Raw genomic sequence first — 23,691 nt, 5'->3', positions numbered from 1 at the left:
TCTTTCTGTTAAAGTCAACAGTAAAAAGAATTTTACAAAAAAAATCAGAAACCCTGGAGAATAAAATAGTGGCCTTTGGAATTTTTTTATGTCACGCACTATTTTTACAGCTGTTTATCAAATGCAAATTTTCAGGAAAAAAATACGCTAACATGAATTTTAGTGCACACAAACACAATAGAATACCCAATTTTTAGTAATGATGATGTTGCGTTGAGTAAATAGATGTCAAAAAAGTCAAGACTTAAAACTGTACATCCCTGTGAAACTACAGTACCCTTTACAGGTTATTAGTGTAGAGTTAATCATGAGCTATGGCCCTAGAATTATTGCTCTTGCTCTGAAGTTCACGGTGATACCTTACACATACGGTGCAGTTGCTATTTACATACATGTCCGGGACCTATGCTCACATTTGCATGTATGTGTGGAAGGGGTGGAAGGGCTTTTTTTCATTTTTATTTATTTTACTTTTTTTTTTTTTACACTTTTTTTTATTTAACTTTATTGCTATCACAAGGGAGCTAACATGCCCCTTATATGATAGCTTTGGACAGATGGCAGGTACTCTTTATGGAGAGATCTGGAGTCTGTAAGACCCCCAGTGTCTTTCCTGCCCTACATTATAGGTAGTCAAGCATGAGGTGGTCGCTTCTGGGTTCATTAATCACAGAACTAATCAGGGAATGGATGATCTTCTCTGTAGCTTTCTATGCCAGCTATTTACTATGGTCCCAGGGTTCCCAGAGGAACAGGAGAGCCACTGGGGTTGGCAACACAGGAGGGAGGGTCTGGTCCTTCTCACTACAGTAAAGGGGATCAGGTGGCTGTAGAGCCACCTAGATCAATTTTACTGAGCAGTTGATCACCAGCTGTACAGAGATACCTAACTCATGGCTGCAGCTATGAACTTGTTAGAACCACTTGCATCAATGGTTTTGTACATTTAGTGGACAGAAAGTATTTAAATAAATGGATAAGCAGTTAAATTATGTTACAGGAAAAACTGCTACTGGCAGACTGCAGTGTATATGTAATTGTGTTCATGGTTCCACTTTAATAATGAGTGTTATTTTAGTTAAGCTGACTCTAGCACAAATTAAGGTTATGACTAAACCTACATTACACAATAATACTAATAAAATTGCTATGCAGGATGCAGGACAAAAAGAAAACCTTTTCCCGGTATTTGATCTATTATTGCTGGAGGGCTGAGGTTTTCTAAAATCACTTTTACCTGACACAGACAAACCTCGAACAAAAGCTTCATTCTTGTCTCCTAAACCGTTCTTTTGCTGTAGAATGAAAATACATTTATCATACCAAGTCACCATTAGAGCTTTACAGCAGGGATAATATAGCTGCTGCCATTTTGCTCAAATGTACCTCTGTGAGTGTCACCTTTTTTGCCCTTTGTGTCTCCTTGTAACTTTTCAGTGTTTGAGCTTTACTTTCATAAAGATACTCAGAGATAAAGCTGAACCCCAGGAATCTGTAAGACAAAAATCACCTTGAAGTGCCCCCAGGCACTAATTTTGTCTTGTGGGGTTAATAAATAAGCTGAAATATTCAACGTATTTTTTGCTTTTCTTTTACTTTCACTTTTGATGACAATGGTAAACAGGACAAATAGAGAGGGTGAATCTCCCTAACAGGCCACAGACAGCAATAAAAACCTAACTAGTGTTCTAATCCATCTTCAAAACTTATGAAACGTTTTGCCTTTAGTTATATTTTCAGCTAGCCATACACCAGTATGAATTTTGTTAAATTTTTTTGGTTTTCAGAAAGTTTGTTCAATTTTCTAATTTGTTAATGGGGTTAAATCGATGGTAGTTTTTGACCACAGTGAGGAGAAAATTCAGGGGGCAGGATCAAATTCATCTGTGAAACAATGTGCATATTGAAAGAAAACCTGTTTAATACATCTGGGATTCAATTCAAATAACAAGATTGGATGACATTTTAAGGACTATCAAATGAAGTTAATGAACTTAATAATGGCAAGGAAGAATGTTCTGATTAATGTATTTCTACAAATGTTCAAAACCCAGCAAGACCACTCTGGTGCAGCATCCTTACTGTACACCAAACCTAAAGGAAAATTATTGGACTTTTCTGGCCCAAAAGGAAACACAAATGTTTTAGTATAAAAGCATAAACCTCCATGTTAGCCATGTTTGTGAACTTAAGTTACCACTGCAATCTTCCTCAATGTGTCCTGAAGAAGTAAATCGAGAAATGCACTGACCTATGAGGACTTGTCTCCATGGGAGTGAGCTCAAAAGAAGTTTAATACTGTGGATGATAAGCAGTGGTTGGTATGCACCCATTGATTACTTCATCAGTATGTACAGTCAGTGGGGGAGACTGACTAAAAATCGAGCACTCAGAATCTGATGCAGCTGTGCATGGTAGCCAATCAGCTTCTAACTTCAGCTTGTTCAGTTAATCATTGACAATAAAACCTAGAAGCTGATTGGTTACTATGCACAGTTGCACCATATTCTGTGTATACCAGTTTTAAATCCTCTTCATCAGCGGTGTCAATAGAGTGGGTGTCAACTGGTAAAACATGGTGTCACTCCTCCCTGTGAACATGATACAAGATATAGCCAGAGCTAGTTGACATGATACAAGAGATGGTTAGAGGCTGTGGACGTGATACAAGAGATAGGCAGAGATTGTGGCCATAGCTGTGCTCCATGTGACGTAGGATTCTCCACCAGCCATGGATGGATGGTGCGAGGGGAAGGTTGGGGGGTCTGGTTTCTGAGACTCCATGTGGCCATGCTCACAGTGGTGTGAACTACCAGCAGCTGTGGATGGATGTCCAGTCTCCGGGACTGCATGCGCATTTCCAAAGTTGTTCCGCGGCCATATGTTTTAATGGGTTGAAATTTACGGACGGTTGGCAACTCTGGTGTCATGGGGGTGCAGTCCGCACCCCCATAGCAACGTCACTGCCCCTCATTATTTTTACAACCTGTAATGGGCGATGTGTGATTTTATTAAGTATTTTTGTATTAAAATTAAGTCTATGCTTTTATGCTAAAATATGTGTTTCTGTTTGTGCCAGTAAAGTCTGATAATTTTTCTTTAGTTTTTTTGGTTTGGTATACAAACATTCAAAGAAAAATGTAACCGTGTTATAGGCTGAAATGCATCAGCAGTACTGCCAAGGATTTTGTGTGCTATGGAAACCCGGCCAGAGTATCAGTGTGCACGGGATTGCAGGAAGCCACTGTCAAGACATAGGTACTGAGCTCCAAATATACGTACTATAAACATTAAGATGTTTAAGGGATTATTCACACCAGCAGTTGCACTGATCGCTTAGCCACTGGTATGCGCATGGAGGACACAGTACCAATGCTGCAGGATCTGCGCATTACTTTGCTATTTTTTAGAACTTTATTGAAATGTCACTAGTGACATTTCATTTAGTTCTATTCATCATAGCAGCATTGTAATGCGGTGGTTTGAATCGCAACCTGCTGCTCTGAAATGAAAATACCGCTTGCAATACTTTGTTCAGCGCATAACACAGTGGTGGAAACTAACATCATAGGAAACCATTGTCCTTTCTTTGTGTTGGAGCTGTGCTGGGCAAGTATGCTCAACTGCTGTACAACGCAAATGCTGATTGGTTCCTAAAAAATGTATTTGCTGTGGCGCATGCAAAATTTTATATCACCAAGAAATGCTCCATCAAGTATTTTCAAATGGGGGGAAAAAACATAAAGATAATTTTTAAGACAGAAGGAGGCTGAACTATCCCAGTTCTTCCAATACGTTTTTCTATTTCTTTTGTATAATTTTATCACATAATACAAAAGATTTTTCCCTGGCAAACTGCCCTTCCATTCGTGTCAGAATCACTCGCATATAAACGCATGTCTTTCAATTATACCTAAGACCGCTATTATTTCTACAGGATAAGATATCATTTATGCGTTACATTGCACAATTACACAAATATCAATGCATTTCTAAAATGTACATACTTATAAATATTGCCAGTGTTTTTATTTAGCCGCATCTCTAAACATCCTGCTTTCTAGATAACTACATTTTGTTTTTTTATATGTTAACAGATTCTCAGCCATGTTCTGATGAAGAAGGCTGTTCTGAAGTGTTCCTTCCTACGGATAGTGATTATGATTCCAGCGATGCTCTCAGCCCTCGGGAACTGGATTTGGTGTATTCGTCTTCTCATGACATCTCCCAGCAAGCAGTGTTAGGGCTGAGTGGAAGCGCCCCAGATGTTCTGCAGGTCAATGATATGAAGCCTTGCCTAAGCTTAAAGGAAGAATGTAGCGCCTTAGAACCCAACGCAGAGTACTGTGCCAGATATATGGATAACCTGTCTGTAATGGAATTCTCCACAAAAAGCACAGATAAAGCACCCAACTCTAAGCATCACTTGAGCCTACTGGGCAAGAAGAGATCTGGAAAACACCAACATTGCAACTATTTTAGCCGGCATCACCGCTGGCTTAGAGTACATAGCGAGTCGCAGTCTTTGTCCCTGTCAGAAGGTGTCTACACACAGCACATGTCTCAAGCCGTGGATCTAACTGAAGAGCCTACCTCTGGTCAACAAATAATGATACCGGTTGACAGTCCACGAGGCACTTATTTACCTCATGCTTCGAGCTTGCCGGAAGATAGCAAATCTAAAACCATTGTGCGCAGAATCTACGTTGAGCCTTACAAACAAATTCTGCCTGAAGATGAATCAAAAACATGGACCTTGAATATAGACGGGTCCCGATCGCCTACCAAGGAACCCACCTTGCAGATTATTGCTGCTCCTGACACAGACCCCGATGAAAAGGAGAACTTGCAGCTACCGGAAGTTTTTAGTAGCACGCTATAGTGAAATGGGACATAGCGTAGCAAAACCTAGGACTATTATTTCAATTATCAGACTGTCTGCATTTTACAGGTTCAACTCTCATCTCGCTGCTCTTCAAATGCACCTTTGTTGGTACTTTTGTGTTGTGTGTTTTCAAGTTTGCTGTGTAATGAAGATATTCTGAAAAGGTTTGTTCCATGTAGAGGGGTTGTGTGTGAAACACTTGGAAATCTGTCATTAGATTAAAAGAGAGGCTGTCATTACAGATATCTCTGTCTGAAAATTCTAGTTTCTTGGCTGTCATGCCAACTTCCTGGACTCTATACGTTTTGTCACTGACCCAAGACAGGTATGCATATAATGACATCGGACTTCAAATTCTCCACTAGAAAAGTACTAAAAAGAAACCAAGGCGGTAAACTGTCTCAACCACTGATGGCTAAAAATGTCCCAACAAGTTCTGTTGCTATGCAATCCTACTTGAGGATAGAAGCAAACATTTAACCCTTTGAGGACCAAGGGACGTATTTGTCCCATGTTTGTAATTGCGTGTATCATCTGATTAAGAACTTAAAACTCTTTTTTCTTTTTTTTTTTTTTTGGTTTGAGTCAAAATATTAGTTCTTATCAACAAACAACAAAATGGATCTAGCTTTTTGCCAATTACTTCATGAAATGGCTTAGTTACAGCAACTGAAGTGTACGAACTTTAAAAACAAAAAAATTGATTCTTTTGGCGTTCCAAAATCTTATGGTCCTCAAAGGGTTAAGGGCCCATAAACACAGGGCAAGGACTTTGCATGTAATGTCAGAAATAATGGCAAAGTTTGTACACAAAAAACATATAGCCTTAGCAGTCCATTATGGGATTGATCCAGAGCCACAAATGGCCCATTGAGACTAGTGCTATGATGGTGGCAGCACTATAATAAAAGTCAATGTTCAATCTTGCTCTAAAGTCCAAATAAGTGCTTTATTTAATAAATAAAAATAAGTACATTGACTTTTATTATATTACTGTCACCATCATAGCACAACTCTCACTGGGTCATGTGTGACTCTGGATCGATCTCATTCTGGACGATTGAGGCAATATGGTTTTTCTGTACAGATTTTGCCATTATTTCTGGCATTACCTGCAAAGTCCTTGCACTGCCTTCATGTGTCTTTTACATTTTCCAATAGGAATACTTGCTTTGCGTCTGACTAAGAACTGAAGCTAAAGACAGCCAGTCCGCTAGCATTTTCAGAAGGAGATGAGCAATGATGGCCTCTGTTTTTCTCATAGGACAGGATTCCTCAAAATAATTTCTAGAGTCTTGCATGTCTTATTTCACAGGATTTTGAATATCCCCAACACACATTACTGAGGAAAACTCTATACACATGATATGATGGGTGACTAAAGTTGAACCTCCACATAACCTGGTATAAACTTTCATCTCTTCCTTGCCAGCTTTGTATACACCACTTAAACCGCTAATTAGAGTACAAGACAAGTCATTTATTACCAGGATGTGTTTAGCACATGTGCTGTGTCTTTATTTAGATTTCACGTTGTATACGTTGAGTTTATGGGATATACACTTCTAAATATAACCTGGCAGTCCTTAATATATTTGAATGAAACATCTCTATAGCACAGTGTTTCCTTGGTTTTCGGGGAGCCATGTTAACACCGGAATGTTTCTATTCTTAGTTTGGCGTCGCAGCACCTGAAGGATAACCTAAATTTGTTTGTACATAGGGCACAAGTTAGTTTTAATAGAAGTAAATACTGGTGGAGATTTAGTACATTATTTAGCTTGTGTCAGTTTCGAACAATTATTAATTCATTTAAATATGGAATCTAGTAAAAGTCCTCCCTCGCAGTGGAGCTTCAACCTCACTGCAAGGGTTAATGGCTCATTTACGTCTAGGAGATGATAAAAGCATTTTACTTACCTGATCCTCCACTCTTCTGCCAAAGGCTCACCCCCATGCTCCATTGGTGGACTTGTCCCTCAGTGTCCTCATGTTCAGTGCAGGCCTATGAACCTTGCATTGGCCTCCATGACGTCAGAGTTCACTAGACTGCTGAAACAGAGGCTGCAGGGATCAAGCATGGAGGAGCATGCAGGAATCGAGGATCTGGTAGGTAAAAGTGCTAGGTCTCTGGATCTAAAGGAGCAGTTAAAGGGTAAGTTCACCTTTCATAATGTCACATCCATAATCAGGGTGTAACATGTTATGAAATGACCTACAATCCACCCCCTGATCCCCTGTTTCGAAAGCTAGTGGGGGTTATCTTCTCCCCCCTGCTAGCTGTCAAAATTTTTTAAAAAAACATGGCCAGGGCTCCGGCCACGTCACTCATTCATAGTGTTCTGTGAATAAGAAGCTACGAGTCCAAACAGCCCTGGAGGCTAACGGCTTGTAGTTCTCAATTAACCACCACAAAGCTGTGAGCGCTGTGGTGGTTCATTGATAATTCGTGTCAATAAGTATCAGCTTGAGTGTATGAGGCACAGGCAAGCAGATACACTGCAGGAGACCTGCATGGCACCAGCATTCTGCTGATTGTTGGTGCAATGCTTTACAGGCTCGTACAACAAAAAATAATAAATTAACATTTTTTTTTACCTGCAAACCAATGTGCATTCATTATTTTTTGTTAAAAGGTGAACTTTAATCTTTGCTAATGCGGGTGTACATTTCCCACTGCAAGGGAAGAGTTTTAATTTTTAGTCTTCGTCTATCTGCAGTGAACACTATAGAGGACCCCAGCCTAAACTGCGGATTCTCTATTTATTTTACAATATTGAGGTGAAGAAGAAGTGGAAAGAAAACATCACCATATTCTAAAATGTATTTCCAGTCAAATAGAAGAAAGTTCAGTTTCATTATTGTTTGCAGTATTGTTCTTAATTAAAGATTAGTCCATTTATATTACAATACCACTAGTATAATGACACAAAATCTGTTTATTATCTCCCCACTATATCCCATACAGTACAGACCAGACAGAGTGGAAGATTATATAGTGTCAGCCAGTCAGGTTGTGCTGTATTGCTCAGTGCCATGAAGTCTATTTTAAAGCGTATTTCCAGTTTTGCAGTCAGATTGTAGACTATTGGTTGATGCTCCAGAGCTTAGGAAATGAGGGGAAGCTCCCCTAACTTCTATCATCCAATCATGTGCAAGCAAAAATGCAGTGGTTTTTTTTTTATTATCTCTGCATGTGATTGGTTATTCTTTGCAAAGTGAAGCTTTACCTCATTTACTGAGCTCTGGAGCAACTTCACTTGCAAACTGCAGTCTATTTGCCTTTAGTAAATCCACCCCTATAGGTTTGTTTTGTGTTCTCATTCATGTGGCATGTCTTTTTTTTTTCATACTTCTTACCTTTTAGATGTTTCTCAGGAGGAGGAGGTGTCACGGCTGACTGCAAGGTTTTTTGATCAATGTTAGAAGTGAGTCTGTCCTCATTGACATACAATGCAAAAACCCGGCCTCTAAACCTTTAGACCCCTTTCACGCGGGGCGCACTCTGTCTAGCTAATCTGCCTGTTCAGCGGGGGATCTGTCCGCTGGTCCCCACTGAATAGGTGGATGACGGGTCCTTGTCCGCTCCACTTGTGCAGAGTGGACATGGACACAGCCTGCTGTGCTCTATAGGACATTCGAATGTAAATGCACGGCCTGTCTGTATCAATCTGACTGTCATTCAATTCGATCCCTTAGATGGATAGTGAATGTATCCCCATCCAGGGGTGTATGTACCACAAGGCAAACAAGGCATTTGCCTAGGGCGGCATTTTTCAAGGAGGGCGGCACTGCCCCTTGCAAGAAGGGACACAAGTGGCATGGGGACCTGGTGGGTTCCGAGAGATGCTGTGGGTTTCAGGATGATGTATGCACAGCCCAACTCTCATTCCCGGGGATGTCCTGAGCTGTGAAGGTGAGTGTCTTTCTCTCTCTTGCCATGGGGGATGGTGGCTGGTGTATGGGGGGCAGAGGTAGTTGAAGGCTCGGGTGGAGGGCAGGGGTGTTCTTGGTCAATGTCAGGCTCTTTCTGCGGGGGGGAGGGGGGTGCACCAATTTCTGTGTTCCCTAGGGCAGCACAAAACTAAATACACCATTGTACCCATCTGTCTGATTTTGGCAGACCAGATCAGATGCATGTGGGTGTAAACAGACACATGTCTGTTTACATCAACCTCCCCATAGAGAACAATGGTTGGTCCAATCGAGTCCACCTGAAAAATGGACAGGCAGACCAGATTAGTCTGCTTGTGTGAAAGGGGCCTTAACCCTCTGTTAGTACAGATAGTGTTCAAATCTAGTTACAATTGATAATGAATATCTGCTTGCACAGTACAGACAGCGTTAATTATGGCAAACACAGCTGCCCAGTCCTCTCATAAACAAAGAGAATTATGTAGAATTTTCCCTGCTGGAGGGTCCAGAGTAGAGCATCTAAAAAGGTAAGCAAACAAATTTTACATTTTCTTTTAAATTATGTTATGGGAATAGGGACATGTAACATATATAAAGTAGATGTTAGCCAAGTTTGGCTGCAAGAGTGGAAATGAGCTTTAAGGCACCAGATTTCTAGGTAAATATGTTTCTAAAGGTGCTATGGACATTACATTTTCACCACATGTCTGTAACCACCCATGCAGTCCATACATACAAAGCAACCAAAACAAATACCTTCACAAATTAAGTTTTGTGTAATAAAATGGAATGACACAGGGAAAAAGTATTGAACATACTAACTGAATTTTATTTAATACTTTGTACAAAATCCTTTGTTGGTAATGCCTCCTGTATGGAGAAACTAGTCGCATGCATTGCTCAGGTGTGATTTTGCCCCATTCTTCCACGAAACAGTCTTCAAATCTTGAAGGATCCATGGGCCTCTGCTATGAACTCTGATCTTTAGTTCTTTCCATAGATTTTCTATTGGATTCAAGTCAGGTGATTGGCTGGGCCATTCTAGCAGCTTTATTTTCTTTCTTTGAAACCAATTTGAAAGTTTCCTTGGCTTTGTGTTTGGGATCATTGTCTTTGTGAAATATCCACCCTCATTTCATCTTCATCATCCTGGTAGATGGCAGCAGATTTTTATCAAGAATGTCTTGGTACATTTTTTAATTTATTCTTCCTTCAATGACATGAGGTTTGCCAGTACCATTTGTTAAAAACAGCCTCATACCATGATGTTCCCACCTCCAAACTTCACTGTTGGTATGGTGTTTTTGGGGTGATGTGCAGTGCAATTTGACCTCCAAACATGGTGTGTATTATGGCATCCAAACAGTTCAATTTTGGTCTCATCTAACCAGACTATATTTTTCCAGTATTTCACAGGATTGTCTAAAGGATGTGCAGCAAATTTTAAATGAGCTTCAACGTGCTTTTTCTTCAGCAATGGAGTATTGTGTGGTGAGCATACATGCAGGCCATGGCGGTTGAGTGCATTATAGTTTTCTTTGAAACAATTGTACCTGCTAATTCCCGGACATTCTGAAGCTTCCCACAAGTTTTCCTTGGCTCTTGGACAACTCTTCTAATAATTTCTTTCACTCCTCTTAGAAATCTTGCAAGGAGCTTCTGGTCATGGCTGGTTTATGGTGAAATGTTTTTTCCACTTCTGGATTATGGCCCCAACAGTGCTCACTGGAACATTCAGAAGTTTAGAAATCCTTGTATAACCAATGCCATCAATATGTTTTGCAATAAGGTTGCGAAGGTCTTGAGATCACTTTGTTTTTACCCATCATCAGATGTTTCTTGTTAACATGTTGGTAATGAGACACCTTTTTATAGGCCATAAGTTGAAACTGAACCAGCTGATATTCATTTGCTGATTTACTGATAGATTTCAGGTTGTGTCTTGACTTTCCATGCCTTTTCTATATTGTAAAGCGCTGAGCAAACTGTTGGCGCTATATAAATCCTGTATAATAATAAGTTTCGTACCTCCCTTTCTTCATGTGTTCAATACTTTTTTCCCTGTGTAATTCCATTTTATTACACATACCTTACTTTTTTTACTTATTTGCTTTGGTTTCTTTGTATGTATGGGTTGCATGGGTTGTTACAGACATGTGGTGGAAATTTCATGTCAATAGGACCTTTAGAAATATATTTACCTAGAAAAATGGTAACGTGTTCAATACTTGTTTTACCCATTGTTTGCACACACACACACACACTCACACACTACACATGGATGGTGCCCCCAGGAAGCTGGAAATAATTGAAATAATGCTACTTCAGGGTTCACTTACTTCTGGGTTCTGTGCCAAGCAGCTGCTTTCCTGCATTGTAAAAACAGAGGAGGTCATTCACTTTTCTGAATGGATACAAAGTGTACTAGTTGGATGTGGTGCAGAACATGGAGTCACTACCCTGCCTTGCCACCTGGTCCAATCAGAAAATGCTTAGCATTCAATCATAAAATGTGAAGCATTCTCTGATTGGCCGAGCAGCCAACGTCCTATTCACAATGCGTCAAACTTGCCACCCAGCATGGAACCTGGAAGTAAGTGGAGATCACTGGAGTAGTGATGTCTACTTCAATGATTTCCAGATTCCAGGAGCATCAGCCAGGTATGGGATATATATAGATACATCGGTCCAAGCTGGAACACTGTAACTATGTATAACATACAACAGCCTGGAATTTTTCTTTAAAGTGACTGACAAGCACGCCAATGAAGATCTACGTTTAACATCCGCATACTGGAAATCAATTTTCTTAAAAGACTTTACCAAAGCTGCTCTGATGAATGCTGCCTAATCGTTGTACAGGGACAGAGGTATGCACTCTAAGAAAACAGTGGCTGGTTCAGCTTGCTGCCAATTTTTATATATATATATATATATATATATATATATATATATATATATATATATACAAACATCTTTTTTTTAAAGCACTGCAAATTCCCTTTAAACCTGAAGCTTATGGAGAAGATCCCATCAATGACAGAGCCATTTCCACAAGCCAGGCAGGGAGCACCATCATTTGCCATCTTTTGACAGGCTTTTATTTATCCAGTCTCCTCATCACTGGAGATCCCTTTTGAAGTTCCTCATTCCAGCCATAGCGGAGTCATCCTCTGTTTGTTTTCTTAACCCTAGAAGCAAATCTGAATGCCTCTTATCCTCAGAGAGACACACAAGCAGGACTCCATCACCGTATGCATGTAGCAGCATTGTAAAAGCAATATTTACAAACCCCCAACACTCCCCCCCCTTCTTAGTATATATAAAGCAGGCAGCAGCCAAATGACATAATCCTTCAAGTAGAGCTTAGCTCTTGCTACAAGAAGCTTAACACTTGTGTTATGATTTTATTTTGGTTGAAGCCAGCGCTGTCCATCTCAAGTTTTGAGGGCCACAGTCTTCTTACAGAAGAAGGTTGTTTCAGAAGGTTGTGTGCAACAAATTTTTTTTTCTAGACATTTCAGGAACTCCCTAGCTAGCACATTGGTATCACTGTAGGGTCATTTTTTATTTATTTATTTATTTTAAGTACTTCTATAGCGCCGCCAATTTACGCAGCGCTTTACATACATATTGTACATTCACATCAGGCCCTAACCCTCAAGGGGTGCACAATCTAAGGTTCTTATAGAGGTGCAAGAGTCACACCAGTTTCCATGTCTTTTTTTTTTTTTATCTTACATGGTAATAACTTTTATTCTGATTTATATAATCATGTAATTATAGTGTATTTCAGTCCTTCCAGCTAGTCAATTATTTAAGGTGAACCTTTCCTGAGAGACCATTGGGGGCTACCATTGCAGACTTCTTCTTCTGTAAATTCTTGTTACCTGGCTGTAAGGATTGCCCTCCGGCTTTAGTACTGAGTCACTGACCCCAGAACAATAGTGTTGATGAGAACAATTGCCCTTTTTTCTGTAGCTTCTGTTAAGCATGCTTGCCCTGGGCCAATGACTGAGGCAAGCCATAGATGATGTGATTTTCTTTCCAGCAACCATGAGTTGCAGAAAAGAAAACCACTTGATTTCCTCCATCAACAGTTGAGCTGGTTGGCCAGTCCCTGCTGAACTGGCCGAGATTGGATTTATGTATGGCCGGTTTTAGGAAACAAAGATTGGAGGGGAAGTTGTTGTTTTTTAGTGCTCATGTAAGGATAACCTTAGTCCCGAGGGGGCATCAAGACACCTTGGCACTACACCTATAAGCTGGCTAGGAGGACAGTCCAGTCAGTGTTGATGGAGGAATCCCTCCCACAGCGCTGTTGTGTTCTGCCGATAGGGAGCCTTCCTTGTCGGAAGAACACAATGATCACTGCTAGCGACTATAGCCACCGGCAGTAATCGCATGCAAAAAATGAAATCAGCTGGTTGGTTGTACTGAAATCGATGGATGGATCGACTTCAGTACAATCATCCTGCCCATAAATGGATTGAATTTTGGCCAGTCCCTGCTGAACCGGCTGAGATTGGATTTATGTATGGCCGGTTTTAGGAAACAAAGATTGGAGGGGAAGGGAAATTGTTGTTTTTTAGTGCTCATGTAAGGATAACCTTAGTCCTGAGGGGGCATCAAGACACATTGGCACTACACCTATAAGCTGGCTAGGAGGACAGTCTAGTAAGTCTTACAGCACCACACTCAAGCACAGGACAGTATTCTTTGGTTTCTATAGATGTTGAAGTAGAGCAGTAGAAGGTACATTTTAATCTACTGAATGCACTGAGGCATAAATAGAAGCAATTGGAGGAAACCCCACCACAAATATGAGAACCTACAAGCTCCATCCTATGAGTACATTTTTGAAACTCGTTAGAGCTTGCACACACCAGAATTGTCTGTATCATAGAGTGTTTGAATAAATTGGATGGAACCCTTTTACATGGTAAACGGCTTCCTTTTGTTGTGGAGTGTTAGGCCATGGAGTCCATGCACATAGTGTGCTATTTGACAAGTAAACTTTGAACTCCCAGTACTGCAAGGCAAAGTGCTAACCCCTTAGAAGCTTCCAATACCAGAAACAAGTACAAATTCTGCAAATCTGTAGCCTGTAACCCAATCAACAAATCAAGAAATAGAAGTATAACAAAATAAACACCCTATTACAATGAGACATGCATTGATTTTATACAACAAAAAGAATTGTTGTTTTGTTGAATTTTACCCAAAGTGTTTCACAGCCAGCTCATCTGTGCATTGAAAATAACATTGTATGTGTTTTTAAAAGTGATTGCAGTTGAAATAGTTATTTGGTATTGAGCACTGTAGCTTTTAAGCAAAGGATATACCTGTACACTTGGTGTGCGAATACCGACCCCAAGTGCAAGCAGTTGCAGGTCAACTGCTCAATGCATTCATAGGTATAAAAAAAAGAATATACATATATAAGGCATTGGACTGTTACGTATCTCAATGCAATTCTTGGTGTTTGGTACACAAGCACTTTCAGTTCTAAATCTGCTCCCTTTACAATCTGGCAGACTCATAATTGCTGGTCCTCAGGTGAAAAAGATTTCTTTAAATATTATTCAGGAGGGCAACTTGGAAGGTATAATGACCTATAGTAACCAATTAGGATTTAGTTGGCTGCTGAAGGTTAATGCACTTCAGCATTTTGGGGTTAATGTAAAAAATAAGTATTGCCATAGACAGTCAAATATCTCTACAAGCTGCTTTTATGGTTAGTTACCTGTACTGTCGAGAATCTCTATCTGTACCGTACTTTACATTGTTGGTTGATGTCAGTGGAATGGTTCCCTACAGTACTGAGATTTCATGCCTCCACAGGTTATCTTCTTTGCAATGCTTTAGTTCATTTTATGACTTGCAAGTTTCATCTAACATTTGCCATGAATTAAAACGCTTCACTTTTGTTGTGACTAATGTTTAGAGGAGAGGATCTCCCCTTCAAGCATCACAGGTCTGAAATCAGTGGCAAGACAAGCTATCAATGACTTTGCTCACTCTTGTATTATTATTTATTTATTACAGGTACTTATATAGCGCCGTTAATTTACATATATATTGTACATTCACATGAGTCCCTAACCCTCAAGGGGTGTACAATCTAAAGTCCCTAACTCACATTCATACATACACATACTAGGGCCAATTTAGACAGGATCCAATTAACCTACCAGCATGTCTTTGGAGTGTGAGAGGAAACCAGAGTACCCAGAGGAAACCCACGCAGGCACTGGGAGAACATGCAAACTCCAGGCAGGAGGTGCCATGGCTGGGACTTGAACCAATGACCCTAGTACTGCCAGGCGGAAGTGCTAACCATTTAGCCACTGTTCTGCCAGTGTATGTGATGGGTTTGCCAACAGCAGTCTGTGAAGGTTGCAAATTAACAATAAACATATTTTTTTATATAATCAACCAGATCACATGATCACCAGCTTACATGTGTGGGCAGAAAAATTAATGAGCTACAAAAATGTCCAGAAGTGACAGTGTTGTACCATTAGTCAGAGGAACATTCTAACATCTTGAAAAAATTGTGGCCTCCATGTAAAGAAGTTTTAAAAACAGTATTCAGAACAGGCAAATCAGCAAATGATATGGCTGACATTATAATTTTAAGAACTTGGCATTTTGTTAAAGAAAAATTCCAGGTATGGATATTTTACATAATTATATTGGTACAGCTTGGGCCAATGTAGCTGTTAATATATCATGCCCATGGAATCTGTCTAGAAGCTAGAAATCACTGTAATAGACATTGGGGGTTATTTACTAAAAGAATGCAAAAACTGGTACAACTCTGCATAGAGACCAATCGGCTTCCAGGTTTTATTGTCAAAGCTTTATTGAACAAGCTGACATTAGAAGCTGATTGGCTAACAGGCACAGCTGGACCAGATTCCGAGTGCGCCAGTTTAAGTAAAGCGCCCCCACTTTTACCACAGTGATCACCACTAGACATGACTGCCCTGCCTCGCCACCATGTCTAATCAGAGAACACTGCATTCACTGAGTAAATGCTAAGTGATCTCTGTATGGCACTCTTGCCAAGTGGACGACCTACTGTGTTCACAATGCAGCAGGACAGCCCCTCAGTACAATGCCAGGAAGCTTGAGAAGACCACTGTAGTAGTAATGCCTGCTACAGTTATTTCCAGCTTTTAGAAGGATCCCACAGGTATGGTACATACATGGATACATTGATCAAATCTGCACCAATGTAATTATGTTCTTCTTTAAGTCACTCTTGTCTTTTCCCCCCAACACATCTACCTATCTGCACACCTAGACAGTTGACATTCCCTGTTCACATTGCCATCTTTAAAGCTGAACATAGAAGAAGGAAAAAAGTCTAACAGATTCCTCCATCCATGCTATACAGCATGGACAGACAAATCTCCCACTGGTTGTCACAATACCCTAACAGTGGCTGTATCTGGTTGCAGCTGATGTTCAGCTGACAGTTTTTTGCTTAGCTCCTTTGAGTTTTCAATTGAAGGATGTTGGGAGTGAGGCCAAAGGGGCAACCCACCAAGCAAGTTTTGTTTGGTTCACAAAAGCTGAGCTGAAACTCTGTATGACCAAACTAAATCTCCAACATTGGATAAGCAATAAGAACTCTGTCCTGTGAGCAGACTGATGTCCTTAAAAGCTCCGAACCAATATAATTAATGGGGTCATCTTTGTGGCTATAACATGTGGCAAAGGCAAAATAGTTCCCAAATATGTATTTCAAATATGCAGTTTGCTTGGATTTCCAATTTATTACCCTTTAGAACAATTTGGAGCTGAACTATTTGGTTTTTGGAAAGAGTAGGGTACAGATTGAATTTCTGTCAAGTTTTCATTACCATTAGGATTCTCATTTGGGAGATTATCCTTCACTTCCTGCTAAGCAATGTGATGAAATAGAAGTGATAGAAAATCTCACCACTGGAAAAAGAAATTACAAATATATTTAACTATTGTACCCTCCTATCCTTAAGGTCTCGTTCACACCATATGTGCATGAAAACTGATGGAAACTGACACGCAGATTTCACTTACACAGACATCCCTTTACATCAGTTTTCATGCATGAATTTGTACACATTGCAGATTCCTGCACAGAACATATCTGCATAGGATACTACTGTTGTGGTATGAACAGATGATTTTGTTGTGCCCATGCAGGATGCATGCAGAAAAACCGACGTCTCTGCACCATGGTGTGAATGAGCCCTTACTGGCAAGAAAGCTGCCATATTGACCTGCACTTGCCATAGTTCTGCTCATGTGAGCATTTATAACATTAGCCACTTGATGGCTTTACAGTTCGGTTGAGAGAGGAGTTCTGACAGTTATCATACAAGGCATGTCTTCAATGTAACCGTTTTGGAAAACCGTTAAATCAATGAGTTTAGTTCTGCTTTAACTGACAAAATCTTTTCTCTTCAAGCATTTTTTCTGATGCTTCTTTATGTTACCACTAACATCTATTCCAGAAATATTCACTAAAAGTAGGGCTGATTAAACTTGCCTACTCTGTTGAAAAAAAGTCTCTCTAGTTAAGGGTAGTCCCTGTCAGGGGTATAATGGATGTACAGGAAAGGAGAGCTCTATAGATTTTTGAAACATGAGAAGGTTGGTAATATATGGAGAAACCTCCACCTTCACTTGCTGATTCTAGCCACATTGGCCCAGCAGATGATTGTCTGTGGGAGAGAGGTAGGACATATAGATTAACATCCCCAGCCAAACCCAACTCTGAGCCAATTATCTAGGTCCCCAGACCCTTACTATGAAACACAAATATTGATAATACCACAAACCATTATTATTGACTAACAACAGAAAATTAACAGGAAATAGAGGACCTCAAGGGGAACACATGAGAGCCAAATATCTGTGAATAGGCAAGTTAATGAAGATATCTGTTGAGGGCAAATTGTACTTGTAACCATCCACTGTTAAAACTTTGCTTGTTCAAAATTATAGAATTAAAATCAAAATTTGAAAACAATTGAAGTAGTTTTCCTTAAATTGCCCAAAGGCCACAAGGAAGAGGGCTCTTGGCCAGATAGCATCAGCATATCATTCTCTAAGACTGCAGCTGGCACTGGGATCTGTGATCTATGTATTGGATCACTACCATGTACTGGATCATTAATCATGTCTGCCTTAATGAGTATAGGGAGCAAAGGTGTTTGTGTACCAAAAGCCACATATCCACAGTGATGCTGGTGGGAATAGAAATATACCACGCAGCTTTTTTACATTCGGCACAATTACTGAGGAGATGCTGCTTTTCTCATTTTTATTCTAAATCCGATTACGAAGTCGTTTGGGTTTTCAGCGGGTTGTGCAATCTACTAAAGGAAGTATTTTATATTGATGTATGGTTTCTCTATAAAACCTAATTACATTGCTGCACTCATTCTGCAGAGCTGACATGCTGCCTGTCTCTTTCCTTCGACATTAATTGATGTCTGAAGACATTTTGGTCAACAGTGTGCTGGTTTGCAGGCCTGACTGACGTACACACAAGTCTCCAGAGCCTTCTTGCATGGTTGTAATTACCTTATGTGTCAAATGTTAACTTAAAATTTGTTTAATGTATTGAGCATGAAATTCTTTGTTTCGTCATGTCGGAACTGTGGGTGAGGCAGCTTTGACATGTACTGTCATTCTGTGTAGCACGTATGTTGATGTACACGCTAAATGCTGGTCTTTTTTCTTTTAATTTCCAATCAAGCAGTAAGCTTTGATTCAGACAATATATATGGTTTATCATCTAATCTAATAATTTGGGTATTTTTTGTTTTTGAAAATGTTAAAGCAAAATTGAACCCAAAAACAAATGATTTATTGGCCAAAATGTCAACCTTGCAAGCCAATCACAATGTTTATTTATTATTCAAGTGGCAGTCCACAAGTGCTGATTCCCCATTACATGGATTCATGATTTATGAGACTAGCTGCTCAAAAATCCAATGACCGCTCTGAACTGTTATATACTGATTTGCCGTATTGCTCATCTTTGTTAAAAATTATAAATGTAACAAGGATAGCTTATGAAAGCTGGAAGAAAAGAGGAGCGGTTACCTATGGCATTTTCATTGTTATGTTTTATAAATTTTTGACATTTTCATTTTAATGTTTTATAATTTTTTTTTTTTTTTGCGAATGGCAAATATTCTTTATTTGCTCCACTCTAAAAGCTCCAAATGTGTTTCCTCTTTTCATAAACATTAGGGCCAGTTCACACTACAAAAACGCACTCCAGATGCATTCCGGATACGTTTTTGCTTACAGTTCACACCACATGCAGTTCCAGTGCAGTTTTGATGCAGTTTGCTTTGCTCCATTACAGTTCTGTGCAGAAAAAATGCAGCATGTTCTACTTTTTTTTTTCTGCACCAGACACTGGAATTGACTGCACTAGTGGGAACTAGAGCCATTGGATACATGGAAAACACCATGCATGCACTCTTGATGCAGAAAAAATGCACAGGATGCATCTGGTGTGAACTAGCCCTAAAAAAACAGTAAAATGTTGTGAATGTCAGGTTAAAAAAATAAGTTATCACCTGACTGGTTCCTAATAATTCCAATATGTAACATCATACAGTATATATTTAATTTGTTATTTTCAGTTATGTGGCCTTTTCAGCAGGATCTGGGGTTGTGCAATCTAGAGATCAGAGTCAGTTTTCTTGATTCAAGCTTTACGTCAAGCCAGCGAACCTGTGCATGTGGTAACTGAGAAAATTAAAGGAAACAAAATCTTAGTTTGTATTAAACCTAAAAATATACAGTATTACTATAAAACTATGGGGATTCATTTACTAAAACAGTGCAAAATCTGGTGCAATTCTGCATAGAAACTAATCAGCTTCCAGATTTTATTGTCAAAGCTTAATAGAACGAGCTGAAGTTAGAAGCTGATTGGCTCCCATGCACGGCTGCACCAGATTTTGCACTGTCCAGCTTTAGTAAATCAACTCCATTGTGTTTGTAGAAAATACAAGTCTGCCTTATGTGCCTGTTTAATAAGACCAACACATACATGGGGTAACCCATACAAACCACCAGTGATCTTTCCTTGAAATGGACTTTGCTATGCTAAAATTTGGTTCCTATGAGTTACTACATTTCACATCACTGTTTTTGTAACTATGTTGCTATTTTATGTCTCATCTATCAGTTGAACTAGAAATCTTGCCAAAATGAATTTCTTGTTGGAATAGAGTGGGAAACTGTCATTACTGAGATTTCTGCTTAAAGCAGTATTAAACTCAAAAGCAAACATGTATTGCGGCTTACCAATTCTTAGATGTGTTGTCTGAATTAGTTTCCTTTTCTATTCTCTTTTTTCTATTTTCATCTGGTGATCCAGCCAGTAAGTCAGTTTTTTTTTAACAGAAAAGCTCTCTTGCAGTTACAGGGATTAGAGAGACCATTTACCGCTGTCAGTGTCCTTAAAATGAGCAGATTCTATTTATTTACAAATAACCTTTATGCCAAAAGGGAAAATAAACGGTTTGCCGTAACTGACTATAAAGTATTAGTTGGAGTTTGCTTTCAGTGTGTTACTGCATTTAAATCTGTTAGTACTTCTAACACCTCCCCCCACCCCAGACTGACAGTGCTGCTGTCCAAATCTGCCCACCGTGCTCATTCCTCCAAAGTGGTGGTGCGCTGATACAGGTGGTGTGTTACTGGCCAGATCACCAGGTGAAAACGCAGAAAAATACAAATACAGCCACCCATCTAATGACGGGTAAGCTGAAATATATTACAGTTTCTCAACCGGGGTTCCTTCAGAGGTTGCTAGGGGTTCCTTGAGCAATGGCTGCCTCTCTGATAAGTTCCCACTGACATCACTGATCTCTTTAGCTAATCTGTAAAAGAGGGTAATTCTCCCCACTGACCACCAATGTAAGGAGCATTCTTACCTCTGACCATCACACTAATGTATCATGAGTTGTAGTCATTTTTAGCAGGGGGTTCCTAGAGACCAGAAAGTTATTTCAAGGGTTCCTCTGTGTTGAAAAGGTTGAGAAAGGCTGATATATTATATTTTTTGGTTTTGAGTTTAATACCACTTTAACATCTATCTTAGTCACAGGAGGTCACCAGCACAGGAGCCGAGGAGAAATCTCACCGAACAGAGAGATAGAAATAGCATTGATTTGCTTTCAATTAATAGGTGCTCTGGTGCAAAAGCTACAAGGAGAATAGCCACTGGAATAGCGGAGAGCCTTTTAATCTTGCAATAAAAACAATAAGTATCGCATTTGTTTTTAAAAGTAAGTTATGCAGGTAAAAAGCAGTAAAATAATGAGACAGCACCAGCAATCCATTGCAAACATACAGTATACTGTACATTCCTTTATTCATGCAATGTCACAGTAATAAAATGAGCCAATCTTTCAGGGCCATGCGGGGTCCCTTCCTCAGGGTTACATAGTGATTCTGTGCAGCCCTGAAACTTTGGCTCATTTGACTAATATGATATTGTACGAATAAAAGAGTGTATATGTTTGCAACAGAGTGCTGGTGACACCTCATTTTACTGTGATTTGCGCTACACCATCCGCTACGGTCAATACAAGCACCTATAATCAAGTTGGAACACTGAAAAGAGTATGGTCCTCATCCTTCGATTTATATAGACAAAAAAATAATTTTGTGTTGATTGATTAAGCTTGCTGCATGTGGCCACCAGAAAACAAGTCCTGCCATGTTGGAACTAACCATTGGGCATAACAAGTGTCGTGTCCCATCCCTCCTTCCTTCCCACATGATCTCCAACAGCAGATTTTTCTTCTAAAACATGTCACAAGATCAGGGGCGGACTGACAACTCATGGGGCCCCCAGGCAATAGGGGATCATGGGGCCCCTGTATCCTCACCCAAACTCAAAAAAGCCTATGAAAAAGGTACATTCACAACGCCGCCCCAAACTACATAACTGACCTGTTACCCAAATACTACCCTACCCGTGCCCTTCGCTCCTCACAGGACCTCCTACTCTCTAGCTCCCTGGTCTCCTCCTCCCACGCCCGATTACAGGATTTTTCCAGGACTTCCCTTATCCTCTGGAATTCCCTACCCCAATCCATCAGACTGTCACCTACCCTCATCACCTTCAGGTGCACCCTGAAGACCCACCTCTTCAGGGAAGCCTACCCCACCCTCACCTAACAGTTGACCTCCTCCACTCCTCCCACCACTCCATCCCCCACAGCCATTTCCTCCTGTACCACTTTCCCCTCCCTCCTAGTCTGTAAGCTCAAAAGAGCAGGGCCCTCGAACCCCTCGTGTTTTGTATTGTTTCTGTCTTGTCTCATGTTCTGTCCCCCTTGCTATTGTACAGCGCTGAGCAAACCCTTTGGCGCTATAAAAATACTGTATAATAATAATAATAATCTCATGGGGCCCCCTACTGACCCCGGGCCCTCGGGCAGTGCCCGAGTTTCCAAATGGTCAGTCTGCCCCTGCACAAGATGCCGATACCAGGATCAAATTTAATTGATGGTTCAGATTCTAAACTAATACAATAATCTCCAATGTTCTAAATTCATCATGCCATGATTTGATGCTTGCAACAATAAATATGACAGTGAGAAATAAGTAGTAAAATAAAGTAAAATACATCAATAATAACAATGATATGAAGACTAAACACTTTGGGATAAATAGATTCATAGGAGACAAGATCTCAAACAAAACATATCTAAAAATCTGTAAAGAAGAAAAATATGTATGAATACTTTAGAAAGTTTTTAAACCTAAGGATCGTTTTCATCTCGATTCTATATGTACATATAGAGGAGTTTATGATACCAAATTAATAAACCAGGAATCCGATAAGCTTTTTGAAATCCTAATCAGATTTATAATTATTTAATCAAGATGAATATAATGAATAGCATTAAAATAAAATCTATGTAACAATTTTATATGTATATTTTTATAACAATTTTTAGATATATATGGTTTGAGATTTTGTTCCATACAAATCTATTTATATCCAAATAATTTTAGCGTTATGGTTGTATTTTTTTTTATCAGTGTCGTTTTGTTACAATCATAAAAGCGTGGCATGATGGATTCAGAACATTAGAGATGATTGTATTAGTTTAGAATGTGAACCGCCATTCAAAAGTGATCTGTTAGTTGAAAATCTCTATCAGTGGGGTTTATTTACTAAAGCTGGAGAGTGAAAAATCTGGTTATTTTCTGCATAGAAACCAATGGGCTTCCATTGCTAAAGCCTAACAAGCTGAAGATAGAAGCTGATTAGGTACCATGCACAGTATACCCGTTTCTGAGTGAAACAGCTTTAGTAAATCTCTCACACTCTGTCCTGTTTGGCCAACTAAAGGGAAGGGGCCCAAAATGCATTCCTAGCAATGTAATCTTGTGAATTGTATTGGACTGGCAGAGTCTGCTAATGAGGATCACATGGGAAGAAGTCTCCTGCACTGCCTAGGTAGGTGAGCTTGTTATGCCGATCCTTAGCTTCAACACCATCCAAATTGCTTGCTGATGGCCATGCGTCAGAGTCACACAAGTGCAACACTTGTCGTTATTGGAAGATTACAAAGTTCTACGCTATGCCAGGGGGGTGCTTCACTTTTTTTGTATCATTAGGTGAACTGAACGCTCTACTCCACAAATAAGCTGCACAGCTGGACTATTAAACTTGCAAAACATGGATGCACTAAAAATACATTGTATATTTTGTATCTGCCACTATATCCTGGTTTGAATATAGGCTATGTTTGGTTTTTATAACTTGTTTCTATTGCTGTGATCAGAGTTGAATATAACTGATATACCCTGTGGCAGCTATTGTCAGCATAGTGCTCAAGTCAAAC

At 39.7% G+C, this 23,691-nt stretch overlaps 1 protein-coding gene across 1 annotated transcript in view; it reads left to right on the top strand.

Annotated features, from left to right (window-relative positions):
• The window catches only part of ANKFN1 (ankyrin repeat and fibronectin type III domain containing 1), a 925,115-nt gene extending 919,788 nt beyond the window's left edge, over nt 1–5,327 (top strand). The window contains exon 19 of the mRNA XM_089692527.1: nt 4,098–5,327. Coding sequence (XP_089548653.1) covers nt 4,098–4,882 — 785 coding nt within the window. The 3' untranslated portion in view covers nt 4,883–5,327. The remainder of the gene's footprint in view (nt 1–4,097) is intronic.
• The last annotated feature ends 18,364 nt before the right edge of the window (nt 5,328–23,691 follow it).

The sequence above is a fragment of the Staurois parvus genome, unplaced genomic scaffold, assembly GCF_062004578.1.
Source record: "Staurois parvus isolate SC_StPar_1 unplaced genomic scaffold, SC_StPar_1.0 ptg000592l, whole genome shotgun sequence".
Lineage (NCBI taxonomy): Eukaryota > Metazoa > Chordata > Amphibia > Anura > Ranidae > Staurois > Staurois parvus.
The sequence above is the reverse complement of the archived record's forward strand: the minus strand, read 5'-3'. Positions and strand labels throughout refer to the sequence as shown.